This window comes from Mytilus californianus, unplaced genomic scaffold (assembly GCF_021869535.1).
Source record: "Mytilus californianus isolate M0D057914Y unplaced genomic scaffold, xbMytCali1.0.p SCAF_9, whole genome shotgun sequence".
Taxonomy (NCBI): Eukaryota; Metazoa; Mollusca; class Bivalvia; order Mytilida; family Mytilidae; genus Mytilus; species Mytilus californianus.
The window spans coordinates 40,176,031-40,191,620 of record NW_026262745.1 but is presented as its reverse complement, the minus strand read 5'-3'; the positions used below and the strand labels follow the sequence as shown (position 1 = coordinate 40,191,620).

The 15,590-nt window shown below is 31.2% G+C and overlaps 1 protein-coding gene across 1 annotated transcript; it reads right to left on the bottom strand.

Annotated features, from left to right (window-relative positions):
- Positions 1–207: 207 nt before the first annotated feature.
- Positions 208–15,553, bottom strand: LOC127716358 (autophagy-related protein 13-like). Its single transcript, XM_052222537.1, has 5 exons — positions 15,124–15,553; positions 8,769–9,328; positions 1,972–2,139; positions 1,112–1,442; positions 208–530 (listed from the first exon to the last, which is right to left on the bottom strand). Exons 1-5 carry the CDS (start codon positions 15,274–15,276, stop codon positions 321–323), a joined length of 1,422 nt encoding a protein of 473 aa, XP_052078497.1. The 5' UTR covers positions 15,277–15,553; the 3' UTR covers positions 208–320.
- Between the last annotated feature and the right edge of the window lie 37 nt (positions 15,554–15,590).

Genomic DNA, 15,590 nt, shown 5'->3' with positions numbered 1-15,590 from the left:
TTTGACCCTTTGACAAAAATATAAAAATTTCAAAAAATTTGAACCAACCACTTTATCAGAAAAAATTCATTGGTTATATAGCAGTTTGACAAACACTAATTTTGATCATTGAGAAGCTTAATATTTCCTTAACAATACAACGTAATTAAAACGTTTAGCTGATTTTTACAGAGTTATCTCCCTGTAGTGTTAGGTACCACCTTAACAACTTCTCCTACTAGTCATTTATTCCAGTGAAAATTCCACAACTTCTGCATTCATTCCGAGAAGGTTCCACAACTTCTGCATTCATTCTGGTAAAAAATCCACAACTTTTGCATTCATTCCGGTGAAGATTCCACAACTTCTCCTATGAATGAGTCAAATTCATATACATTAGATTCAAACATGCTTAACTGGTCTGTAATTTGTTCTAATGTTTCACCAACTGTAGGTTCTTCTGTGAACATGTTCAGACTGGGTGCTAATGAAAAATCTCTGTAGAACTTTCCAAGGTCGGTGTTGGGGTCCGCACCAGCAAATGGTGTTTTCTAAAACAGATAACAGTCATAATTATACCAATAATTATAAATGTTATATAAAAAAATAAAAGACCACTGAAATTGAGGCTTTTATTAGGTAGGTACGATATACAATAAAGATATTTTTTTTTACTTTGCATTATGTCATGTATGTCAAGTACATGTATGTGGTGTTAGGGTTAAAATTTTCATAACTTTACATAAAATCTAAATTAGCATAATGAAAAATGACTTAAGACCATTGAAAAGTAAATGAAAGAATTTGAATGCATAATAAATGAACTTATTCTTCCAGAAAATAACTGTCCATCATGTTTTAATTGAAACTTCTGTTGGATTTCTCTTCACGTTTTTGGTTTGTTTTTTTTTTGCTCGTTAATCAAAAAATAATTAGTTGGTATGGAATGCTTGGAGACAACTACATGTATCTACCAGAGACCAAATGAGATGAAGTTATGTAATGTTTTTCTAAATCACTGACTAATTTGTGTATCCAGCCAATAAACATGATATCTTTAATTAAGTAACCACAAACTACATCTTGGCAAGTTATTGGTGGAAGACAGAAGACATATAAACAAGAAACCTACCAACTCGACCATTACAAAATCATCTGGAGGTAATTCTTGACTGATAGAACTATGATTTGACAGAACACTCTCATGTAGTTTTTCACCGTCACCACTTGCATGACTGGAGGACTCTCTCCTGTCACTATCACATGAATCATTTCTGGATTTTGACGATTTCGACAGTTCTTTCACATTAAGCACAGTTTTGTCATCTATTTTTATATCATCCTGTATAAGATTAAGAAATGGAATGTCTTCAATGTCTGATTTACTGTCCCGATGAATTTTGTTGTCAGCAAATGCTCCTATTTTCTGGTAGCTTGTAAAACTTGTCTGTTTTTCCGGATTGCTACAAATATATACAGGAAAAGGTATTAAAAATATGCTTACAATAATTATTATGTCTGACCATGCTGATATATACATTTACATTGTAATATAGAAAAAAGGAAGAAAAAAAGGTGTTTCTTAAAACTAAATTAAAATAAAATTTAAATAAAGATATGGAAAATGTTTCAATAAACAGGTGAACTTTAGAATACACTAGGAAGTTGACAAACAATCTTAAACAAAAGACATGTGTTTCCTACCAAATGCCTATCTCTAAATCTCTCCAATCAACACAAGATGTGAATGACTTTTAAAGAGTCTTTCAGGTATCTGTCATCAAGAGAAAATACCTCAATGGTAAAAGAAACAAAGATATTATAAGTCTAAGATGATGAAGTTCCAGTCAGGTGCATAAGTATGTGTGTGTGTGTGTGGAAGGGGGGGGGGGGGGGATTTGGTATTGTTAAATTTGTAATCTATGAAATAATTTCTTTCATTAACTAACATGTAATAAATCGAATAAAACCCTTTACATATAGATATCTTACCTGTGTGATTTTGAATCATGATGGTTTCGCGGTGATGTGTTGTTTATCCCAATCGGCTGTGATCGTGGAATTTGACTATTTTTTAGAATATTATCCCCTGGACTGTTTGTGAATGTGAAATCCTGTGTATCATCAGATCCCTGACATAACTCATCTGCTACACTCTCACTGCAATACACATGATAAATACAATATAAATCATAGATATAATGTTAAAAGAGAATGACTTTACAATATTCTTATTACATGTATTACTTACATGTACAATACATTACATTACATTACAGGTATTTTGCAGAAATTGCTAGGCAACATCAACAGACATGAGCTCTCTACAGAAAACTGTCAATGACCCACAAAAGTGGAAGATCTTCCTTACTGCCCTTCACATCAATGGTGTCCAGGGCAGTAAGTAATTAAATCCTCAAAAATAAATGCACAAATTAATTTCTGAATTTATATTTTATAGTAACTTGCTTCATTAGGTGCAGGCCATGTGACAGAATTATGTTGATATGTGAGAGATAATTGTAAAATTCCTTTAAAATAATTAACAAATTAACAAATAAATAAATGGGGAATGTGTCCATGGGACACAGATGATGCCCCCGCTTGCACATCATATAAAGTTACAAAGGGAAATAACTAAAGAACGGTCAAAGTGATGCTACTCAAATTTGTACTTGATCTGAGTTTTGTTGTAATAATTTTTGTGTATAAGTTTCATAAAATTTGGTTGAGGCAAACTTAAGTTAGAGAACGGAAATGAAAAATTCAGCAATTTTTCAACTTGTAAAGGGGCATAACTCTAGAACTGTTTAAGTGACACCACCAAAATTCAAACTTGATCTGTATTTTGTGGTAATAAGCATTGTGTATAAGTTTCAGAGTATTTGGTTGAGACAAACTAAAGTTACAGAACGGAAATGAAAAATTAGGCAATTTTTCCATTTGTAAAGGGGCATAACTCTAGAACTGTTAAAGTGACGCCACCAAAATTCAAACTTGATCTGTATTTTGTGGTAATAAGCATTGTGTATAAGTTTCAGAGCATTTGGTTGAGGCAAACTAAAGTTACAGAACGGAAATGAAAAATTAGGCAATTTTTCCATTTGTAAAGGGCATAACTCTAGAACTGTTAAAGTGACACCACCAAAATTCAAATTTGATCTGTATTTTGTGGTAATAAGCATTGTGTATAAGTTTCAGAGCATTTGGTTGAGGCAAACTAAAGTTAGAGAACGGAAATGAAAAATTAGGCAATTTTTCCATTTGTAAAGGGGCATAACTCTAGAACCGTTGAAGTGACACCACCAAAATTCAAACTTGATTTGTGTTATGTAATAATAAGCATTCTGTATAAGTTTCATAACATTTGGTTGAGACAAATTAAAGTTAGAGAACGGAAACCAACTATGGGACGTACGTACGTACTGACGTACAGACGTACAGACGGACAAGGGTAAAACTTAATGCCCCCTCTGCTATGGCGGGGGCATAAACAAATGTGCTTAACTTTTAGTTGTTTGGTCCAAAATTGATGAATTCTGACCAGAGATGGGTTTACATATATCTTAACTTCTAGAGCAAGTATGTTTCTATGACTTGATTTAAAAGACAGTTTTTTTTTAACCTTTAAGCCCTTTTCCAGAAACAAGTTTGGATCAGATGTTCAAACGTGAACAAAATACCAATCTTTGCTACATGTATGTACCAAGAAAAACTGCAAAACTTGACAAAAGCCATCCATGGATAAAATTAAGGTTTAATTAGGTAATGTATTTTTAATGTTGACATTCTTTACTAACTATGATGCATCAATGCCAAAATATCATTTCTGTATCTTCTATGATTAAAATTTGCTGTACAATATAATGCTTAAAATTAACTTAAGTGCAATTCATGAGTTAAATGAAGGTCATGACGACCTAACTTTAGTGTGGACCCTCATTTTACATGATGCATCAACTGACCAGAGATTATTTCTGTATAAATATGTTTTTTATTTATATTTTGTAGATCATGACCTTAAGTCACGTTTTAACAAAATCCATTCTAAATGAAAGTCTAGGTGACCTCATTTTACAATTGTTTTTTTAGTGTGAAACTTTGCACAAATGAACAATAGGATTAAATACTATGCCCCTCCCCATCTTCATTTGGCTAGGGGATATTTAAACCATCAGTGAGATATCTGTATGCAAATAAAATAAAGTTTTTACAAAAGATTCATTTTAACATTAGAACTTAAAAGACATGTGTGCAGAGAGTTCTTGAAATCTTTTTTTCCCTGACGGTCCTTGAAGAAAAAATTCGTAAGGGTTCCGCGGAACCCAGTGTCTCGCCTACTTTTGGTGTTAATCGCAGGCTCAACAAAAATGAGGAAAAAAATTAATAAAAATATTCCCCTCTATACTATGTTTTGATTGTAATTAGCTTCTGTCCAAGTTTGGTAAAAATCCAGGATAATTTATGAATCTAATAAATGTTTTAAAAACTTAAACTGCAGAATGTATGTAATGTTGACTGGAAGAAAAACTAAGTCCATTTATAAGTAAAATACAGAAAAAATGGAACAAAATTTTATCAAAATTTCCTTCTAGATACTAGCTTTTGATCATAAACAAGCTTCTGTCCAAGTGTGGTACAAATCCAGGATAGTTTAAGAAAGTTGTTAAAATTTTAAAAACTTTAACCACAGAGTGAATGTAATGTTAACTGGCAGAAAAACTAAGTCCATTTATAAGTAAAATACGGAAAAATGGAATTTTTTTTTTACAAAATTTACTTCTGGATACTATCTTATGATCATAAACAAGCTTCTTTCCAAGTTTGGTATAAATCCAGGATAGTTTAAGAAAGTTATTAAAATTTCAAAAACTTTAACCACAGAGTGAATGTAATGTTTCCTGGCAGAAAAACTTAAGTCCATTTATAAGTAAAATACGGAAAAATGGATTTTTTTTTTTACAAAATTTACTTCTGGATACTATCTTATGATCATAAACAAGCTTCTTTCCAAGTTTGGTAGAAATCTAGGATAGTTTAAGAAAGTTATTGAAATTTTAAAAACTTTAACCACAGAGTGAATGTAATGTTAACTGGCAGAAAAACTAAGTCCACTTACAAGTAAAATACGGAAAAAATGGAATTTTTTTTTTACAAAATTTACTTTTGAATATAATCTTATGATCATAAACAAGCTTCTGTCCAAGTTTGGTAGAAATCCAGGATAGTTTAAGAAAGTTATTAAAATTTCAAAAACTTTAACCACAGAGTGAATATTTGTGGACGCCGCCGCCGCCGCCGCCGACGCCGACGGAATGTAGGATCGCTATGTCTCGCTTTTTCGACAAAAGTCGAAGGCTCGACAAAAATCTGCTGGTCCTCACTATTATTTCTATAGCAAAATACCAACATAGTGTCGGTAAATTTTAGTGGTCAAAACCTTCAGACCACTACTTTAAGAGAACTTTGTGTGCATGTAAAATATTTTGCAAGGTTTAGCAAATTTCCCTTTTTCTAATAAAACATGTATATCTTATCATGCTTATAATTCTGTTCAATTTCATGTAAGAAAATATAAATTTTGTTTGAAGTTTTACTTATCAATGTACATGGTTTTGCTCTTTTTGTGTGCATATCACATACAATTGTTTAATGCTTAAAAAGATGTTTTAATTCCTGAATTTAAGCAGGGATATATATGTCATGTATGTCATGTACTTCAATATTTAAAATATTCCATTTATAAATTATAGTTGCATAAAATACAAAAATTTAAAAGCTATTTTGTGAAAATTATGGTCATAGTGCATGAAGTGTAGAACTTACCTTACAGACCCAACAGATATTTGATCAACATTATGTGGCATTTTAATTAAAGTCCAAATATCAAATATATTTCCAATAAATGAATAAATTAGTGACAGCAAATTTTTTAAATCCACAATCGTTTGCCAAAAATATTACATAACTGACAACTTCAGGTCATAATTTATATTAATGATTAATTGGGGAATTTCTGATTTTTGTTTGTCAGGTCACATGAACACATGATGAAGGGAAGTATATAAATAAATTACTAAAACTGAAAATAAAAGAGGAAGTAAAATCCAATTTGTTAAAACTATAACCTAATATCTGGGTCAACTCCTAAATTAGAATATCATAGTTTTACAGAAAATAATGGTAAACCCTAAAATTTGAATAGTCACTTACATGTATATATGCATGTGCATGTCATTGTTACACTTTTCAAATGCATATCATACATGTCAGAATAAATGCTGGTTGCATTAATATAATGTAGCTATAATTTCAGAAAATCATATGTTCATGGTTTATCTAAATATGTTAAGGTCAGCATTTCATGGATTTCCTTAGTATCTATAAAAAGCTTCATCTAAATATAAATGCAGCTATATGCACAGTTCTTATCTCTCATTTGCTGAAACAGTCTATTCATCATCATCAAATACATATATATGTACACATATTCCATAATTTCCTCCAATCAGATTGTATTATATTTTTATACTGTCTACATGTAAATATGAAACCAATGAAATCATTCATAGAGTACTATGATTTGTATTTATATCTTTTCACTTTTCTCACCAGGCCAAAAAAAAACCAAAATTGTTTCCTGTCTCCAGGCAGGGAAAAAATAGAATAAATACATGTACATGTAGGTAGACAAAATAACAATCAAAACTGCAGAAGATTTTATTTAAAAAAAAAATTTTACATAGAAATGTTCTAGACTTGATCTGTTCTTACATATTTTTACAAATTGTGACATGGATGGAGAGTTGTCTCATTGGCACTCATACCACATCTTCTTATATCTATTAAACAAAATTGTTTATATATTGTAGTAGGGTACTATGGTAGCCATGAAAATTAAGGGTACATGTAGATAAGGAGACATAACTGAACTATATATTTTCTTTTAGTCCCAGTACACATGTTGCACACATTTTTACACACTTCACATGAGGTTAATATCAATGAATATACCTGGAATACCAGATAATACACCTACTGATATAGAAATGGAATAAATGTACATACAAATAAAAGAAGTATAAGGCCAAAAATAATTTAGTACTGTCTTACCTCCATACCACCCCTAAGCTTTAATACTTACATCATCATGATCATGTACATGTACATAATATTTAAGGAATTTTTTGTTTAAGTACTGTTAAAATCGAGATATTTTTGGTTAAGCACCATTAAAGTCAAGAACATTTCCATATATATTATCTACTGTGAAAGAAAAAAAATTATGTTGGGGTTTTAAATTTAATTATGTTAATTTCATGGAAAGATATTATCCATGACATTAAAATCCAAAAAGAATTTTGCCTGCAAAGGATAGTACTTTTACACATTGGAAACCTCGAAAATTAACTCCCATAAAATCAAATTTGATCAAAAACCACAAAATTTTAACCCCACAAAAGCAAATCTTTCTAAAACATGGAAAATATTTTTTCAAAAATTTAATCATATTACCTAGCTAGCTAGTTGCCAAGTTATCTGCAAGTATACCCTATTTTTCTTCCAGGAAGCAGGAACAAAGTACAAATGTATATATACACTGTATTTTTTATATAAAATAAAAAAAACAACTTTTTAATATATGGGACCTTTTATAACATGTTATAATGTATGTCACAACCAACAGTTGGGCTCAGGCCTTGGACAAATGTGGGATGAAATTAATAGAACAATTTATCAACCTTACCTTATTTTGTAATTTAGATATTATACATGTTACAGTTGCAGGTGACTTTAGAATGTGAAAACTAAGGAATTTCATATCTGGCTAAGGGTAGTTTCAGTCTGATGAGAGCACAGTTTAGCTTACATCAACTTATATCCAACCCAACTTATATTACAGATTGAAGTTCTTCATTACTCAACCTCCAGTTTCCTGGTTACATGTATTAACCCCAGAAACATCCTGTTTTCTGTCATGTTGGGGCCCAGTTCCCAGATGAAATATGATACCATTTATCTGTAATTGGTACATACATTATATCTGAACATTGTGGTGGCAAAAAATATATTGGAATCTAATTATATCATTGATGACCCAGTTGTACCATCGCCCTCTACAAATTGACAATGAAAACAAGCAAAAAGGAAAGACATTGTATAATTAATTGTTGTAATCAATCAGATCTTGATGACTCTAATACACCTTTGACAGACATATATTTTTTGGACATGTACCTGACAAATTAAACAGAGGGACTAAAACAAACAATGTAATGTATAGTATTATTATATGACTATAAATTTTCTGTTTTCTCATTGGCTAAAAGCATGATATAGGAAATCTTAGGTTGTAAAACATAATCACTGTGGGGAAAAATCATGAAAGGTATATTTATAAGATTTGAAACAGCTCACTTGCATGACTTGTACCTAAATATATTGATTTGGAAAGTTTTAAAGCTATTTAAGGAATGTATATAAAATAGTTTTTTAGTGGATGACCGTAAAAAAAAAAGGAAATACATGTACATGTAATTCTCCTTTCATCAGAAGGCAAAGGGTTGTTATCAATAATGTTTCTTTTGAGTGGAGCAATAAAGACATGATAATTATAAAGGCTGATGTACCCAATGAATCCTGAAATCTCTGTTACTACTTATAATTCAAAATGATAAATACATTTGTACATTACCTCTGATTGTTACCTTAAACATGTAACATATATAATATCATGTGTCTGTGACAAATTTTGACCATAACAAAAACACTAAAACCTGTGTACTTACTTTCTTTTATATCCCAAGGAGCAAGGCTTGGGGGTTGTGGGTCTTTTAGGACTGTTGTCCTTTTTAAAATGGTCATCCTTAACTTCAAAAGGTATTTCTTTCATAGTTTTCTGGGGAGTTATTAACAGTTTTGTCCTATATGCTAAATTTATATTGATGGTTCCAACTGGTGTAGGGACAGATCCAACCTTTGCTGTCTTGTAATCGTCTCCAAGCATGAAAAACTGAGGTTCTCCGTTATAAATCTTGTAACAAATCACAAAATCATCAGCACCTTGTTGTCTTGATAATTTGTAGGCAGGTGTCACACGTGACACACTTAACAAGGATTTTAGCGCAATACTCATCCTGTTGTACACAGCATATGATACTTTGACATTAGGATCACAGCTATCATGATTAAGACTGATGAACCATGTTTCTAGAATCATTGTGTCTCCGTCAGCAGTCTTTAAGGATATTTCAACACACACACTTTGTCCTAATAAAGTTTTCTGTCCTGCCAGTGTTTTCTTTGCCTCATTGTGAACTTCAGAGATATCTTTGATTGCCAAATTGAACTGAATAAAAAATTAAAAAATCTTAAACTATGTATACATTTCTACATGTACATGTACGTATAGAACTGTTGGTACATAAAGATATATTTTATACAAAAGGGTCATAGGTTAAAAAAATCATCAGCTTTGATTATGACGAAATTAACATTTTTTTTCATACATGTATACTGTCCTAAAAGCATGATAATGTGATCAAATTCAAAAGTTTAAAAACAATTCAATGTACATTTTTTTTGTAATTTCCATTGGAGTCTAAAACGTTTTGTTGTTAGGTGACTTTAGAAGATTTACAAATGCATTATCTGCTAACAACAGAACTATTTGTTTCAACAGATGAGTCTTACATGCATTTAGGTATTTGTTCACTTTACTTCATAGCCTGTGCTCAAATACATTGTATATGTGTACCTTGAAAACAACCTTTTCCTTCTTGTAAATTATAGACTAGTGCTACACAGATACTGAATATTTATATCAGTGAAAATATAACATACTATTATACATATGGTACATTTACACATGAACAAACATCATGAACATGACAAAAACAGGATACATTTTGTGAAAAGAATAAAATAATTTCCAACTATCCCTTCTTAATTATGCTAATATCAAAGCCTAAACAGCTAAATGGCATGAATGGGATATAAATTTTCAGTGCAAAAACAAAATCTTAATTATTGAATTTAGCAAAAATATTTAAAAGATCATTTCTTTAGATAAATGTCTGTACTAAGAACATACATATTTAGTCGTTTCGTAAGCTAGTTGTTTTGTACCTTGTCGATTCGTAACTAGGTCCTTTCGTAACTGAGACGATTCGTACCTGTTATAATTATTCATATGGTTATAAAGTGTGTCTCTAGTTTTGGCTTAATTACACAGTGAAAGACAATATATATATAAATTAATTCACAAGTTTTGTCTCTAGAAGTGTATAATGTCTATTCATTGAAGCTAATACAAATTTCTTGTGTTTCCTTTATATAACATGTATAATACAGGAAAAGATTTAAATAAACTATTTCACCGTGTATCATCTGTACAGCGGATATAGCTTAATAGGTACTTCGAAGGGTGAAAAGCTATATACCGTACATTCATTTAACTATGCACCATACATAAGGATTTATGTGGTCAGCTTTACACCGTACACAACGCTTCCTTTCAGAATAAAATATCGAAAAATAACATATATATGAAAGATTTCAATGCCAATTATTGAAACAGCTATACTTATAACGCACACACAGTGGCCTTCTATCAGAAAAAGAGTTGCAATGAATAAAGAATCATATCGGATGAGACAAGCGCCAACTTCTTTGACAAGTACATTGTATTTGCACGTTTTTAGTAAGCGCTCCTGTTTTGGGAAAATAATGAGACTTCTCTAATCATCAACCTACGACCAAATCATTTCTTAAAACAACAATTATGTTTAGATTGAAGTACATATTAATATTATGCAAACAAAACAAAGATTTTCTTACCGTGTCAGAAGAAAAATTGATCACGACCTCTTGGTTAGTACCTATATCCGCTGTACCAATGATACACGGTATATTTTATTTTTCAAAATCTGCATACTTGATATACTGTTTATACTAAAAATGTTCAGAGTGACAATATTGTAATAATTTAAAACTGTTTTTAATTATTCAATATTGGGCTAATTTGTCTTCCTTTAGAACATTTACTTACACTATAAGTCAACAAACTTTACATAAAATTTTATATTATCTTCATAACTCATCATCCAATTAAATTTTTCAGATTTTACAGTTGGGTAAAATTAGGACATTGTAAACTGATAGCATTGATGAGTTTACAACCCTCAACCTTATACTTTGTACAAGTCAGTAAAAAATGGTACTCATGTTCTACCTCGCCAGATGAGTAATGAATACATAATCTATTTTGCCTTAAAATACCTTGATATCTTCCTAACTCTAGTCTATGAGCTGATATTCTGAATCTGGTGAATATTCTTCTCTGTCCAAAATCTTTTGTAATTGTTACATATTTTCAAATCCAAAGTTTTGTTTAAACTTGAAGTAAAATTGAGAATGGAAATGGGGAATGTGTCAACATGGTCAAAGAGACAACAACCCGACCATAGAGCAGACAACAGCCGAAGGCCACCAATGGGTCTTCAACGCAGCGAGAAACTCCCGCACCCGGAGGCGTCCTTCAGCTGGCCCCTAAACAAATATGTATACTAGTTCAGTGATAACAGTCGTCATACTAAACTCCAAATTATACACAAGAAACTAAAATTAAAAATGATACAAGACTAACAAAGGCCAGAGGCTCCTGACATGGGACAGGCGCAAAAATGCGGTGGGGTTAAACATGTTTTTTGAGATCTCAACCCACCCCCTATACCTCTAGCCAATGCAGAAAAAACAAATGCGCAACAGAACGCACAGTAAAACTCAGTATAAGAGTCCGATGTCAGAATAGGAAACAAAAGAAAATAAACAAAATGACAATACATTTGTAATACATAAATAACAACAAACTACTAGCAGTTACTGACATGCCAGCTCCAGACCTCAATTAAACTGATTGAAAGATTATGTCTTCATCATATGAATATCAGGCACAATCCCTCCTGTTAGGGGTTTAGTATTATACCGTCATAAAATATATGAGAAGAACATAACCCGTGTCATGCCAACAACTGGTTTTAGAATAAATGTGTTTAATTCCGATGCAAAGACCCTATATCAATATTAAAGCCAAAAAATGCAGTCTTTAATAACCTGACAACAGTATCGTAACTATATCCCTTCTTAATAAGTCTGTTTAAAGGTTTTGTTAGCTTTTGAGGTGAATACTGACATTTTTGTGCTTTGTAAAGAATATTACCATAAAAGATTGGCTGTGAAATACTCGAACGTATAAGATGTCTGCATGTTGAGTTATATTTACGAATGATGTCCTTATACCGATGATAAAATTTAGTAAATGTTTTGACTAGTTTATGATATCGAAAACCCTGGTGTAATAATTTTTCAGTAATACATAAATTTCTCTCGCTAAAATCTAATATGTTGTTACATACACGAGCGAATCGTACAAGTTGAGATATATAAACACCATAAGATGGTGACAAGGGAACATCACCATCTAAAAATGGATAATTAACGATAGGAAATGAAAAATCATCTCTTTTATCATAAATTTTTGTATTAAGCTTCCCGTTAATGATATAGATATCAAGTTCGACGAAAGGACAGTGGTCATTGTTAGTATTAGCTTTATTTAAAGTAAGTTCAACAGGATAAATTTCTTTAGTATACATACTGAAGTCTTCATTATTGAGAGCCAATATATCATCCAAATATCTAAAAGTATTGTTAAATTTTTGTATCAGATGTTGTTTCGATGGGTCTTTGCTGATTTTAGTCATAAATTGTAACTCATAACAATACAAAAACAGGTCCGCAATAAGAGGTGCACAGTTAGTCTCCATTGGAATTCCGATAACTTGACGATATACGGAATCTCCAAAGCGAACAAAAATGTTATCAAGTAAAAATTCAAGGGCAGATATAGTATCAAAGCATGTCCAATTGACATAGTGCTTTTGTTTGTTGCTACTAAAAAATGACCTAAAAGAGTTTGAACATATGTATTCGCATTCCGACTTTTTAAATGCCCATTTAATTAGGTGTGTGAATTTTTTCTTAATAAGAATATGAGGCAAAGTGGTATATAGGGTAGAAAAGTCAAAACTTTGAACAGATTCAAAATCACCAATATATGCATGCAATTTATCAAGTACTTCTAACGAGTTTTTGACACTCCAAAAGTAATTAATTCCACTATTTTCAAAGGCCTTATTTGAACAATTTATTATCAGGTTTTTGATTGTACCAAGTGTACAAGTAAGTAGAATAGACAATTTAGTAGTGGAACAATGACTTGAAGATGAAATAAATCTATATTTGTAAGGTGATTTGTGTAGCTTCGGAAGCCAGTACATAGTTGGGACTTTCATTTTATTTGGTTCTGCTTGTAAAGAAGTAGCTAATAGTTTATGTTTGTTACAGATATCGTTTTCTGAAAATGAAGTCAGTTGGAAAGTTGGTGAATTCGTGATTTCCTTTTGCAGAACCTCAATGTAAAATTTACGTCAAACTATAATGATATTATTAGCAGCTTTATCAGCCGGGACAAAAACAAATTCCTTGGCTAGTTCTTTTAGTTTATGTTTGATACGAGAAATAGGATTTTTATGGTTGTTGTTAAGAGTAAAATGTTCTTTAAAATGTTGTATACGTATATCAACTATCTTCATTACTGAATTAAAAAAAGAGTCCAAAGATTTTTTGTCAGCTTTTTCCCATTTTATCCATTTCAAACAGTAAGCACAAAGTGAGTCGTGGATGATATAACGACACTCATTCCAATTAATAATTGACGGGGGGCGATATTTAGGTCCTTTACTGAGGAATGATTTTAACTTTCGGTCACGAACGATGTTAAGGTCTGTTATAACATGGGAAATGGGGCCATAAGTGTACTCAGAATTACTACAATTACATGATGTAGGTGTATTTTCACTGATATTTACATCTTTACAGACTTGGCTATAATTAAACACAAATTTCCGGGTAGATTTCTTGTAAATATAACAGGACGATCAATTTTGGGAAACAGTTTAGAATAACAATATGCCATTATAATTTGAACGATTTCATACTTAGGACTGCAATATGAAATTGTGTGGCAATCCTCTCAAATTTTATTTAATTTATTTATAGGTAAAGAACAGAGCTTGGTTAATAGATAATGTCTGCCGTTGTTTTTTGAAATAGAAATTAAGTCCGAAATATTTGTATGGTTGGTCCGAAATTTTCTAAGCGGTGCCAATATTTAAGTATTGCATTGACAACATTCAAATGTGTGGGTAGTCTGCCAAGCTCCAACAAGGAGGCAAAATTAGAAATCTATTTTCTTACAACCAAAAACAAATTTAAAGAATTTCTCACTTGCAAAGCTTCACATTTAACATGTTTAAGTCTTTTATAAATTTCATCTATGGACAAATTAGGGATTTTTCAAATCTTGTCGTAAGGGGATTAAAGTTACATAAATTCACAACCATATACATGTAATAATAATGCATGTAATGAAATTTTGTTTGAAGGACAATGAGAAATAAATTCCTTGCACATTTTAAAATAAGCTTTTAGACCCTTCTGATAAAGTTCATTTTGAGCATAGGAGAAAGATCCAGATGAACATATATAAATGCCAAGATGTTAACATTTTGCTACACATTCAACTTTTCTAATGTATTTGAAATTATATCTGAGATGTTTGCCTGCTCTATCGATTGTTTCAGATAAATTTACCACTCTTTCCAAAACTTATCTTAAATATCTAGAAGACCATGTGGTGAGGAGAGCTGAACAATATCATCTACATACATGTATATACACTAAACAATGTGTAGGCATCTGAGAGTTTATATGTCTTAATCTATATATTATCAATAAGTGTTTTAATATTTTATAATAGAAATATTTGTTCAACAATTCTTCCATATCATCATATATTATTATAAAGTTACAAAACGACCTAGTTAGTACCAAATCGACTAGGTACGAAACAACCAGGTTACGAAACGACCTGCACCCACACAGAACAATTTTATGATGAAAATAAGGCCACAATTGGCAAATGCAGGTAGTTACACAACAAAATTCATGTTCTTTGGCACAAAAAACATTGAAAGCAAGGAAACAAAAATTAGCCTATATCTTTGTAACCTTATTTCTTACCCAATCTGCTCCTGTTGCACTAAGTTTTGATTTAGTTGATATTTTTTCTCCAAGTCTAGACTGAACTATGATCTGCAAACTCTTGTAGATGAGAAATTTGGTAAATTTTTCCAAGTCTTTCCTATCTTGATTACTTAACTTTGACCCAGACATAATGATAGTAATGTACCAATACCAATAATAACTATTTTCAACACTTGAATCAGTTTGATGAACCGAAGTACATGTATGTCAAACCTAAATTCGACACTTCCTGGCGATTTAAATCAATGACAATATGTCATTTGAACCATTTAAGACCAAGCAAATAATTTGCGATAATTATGCGCCAAAATAATTTTGTAACTTAAGTATATTCGCTTAAAATCTAAGCTTTGTTTCCACAATTTCGCTTTGTCAAGTGCCATGTTTACACGTTGAAATTTAAAAGGTCAAGGTTAAAGTTCTTCCCAATCCGTGTAACTTAA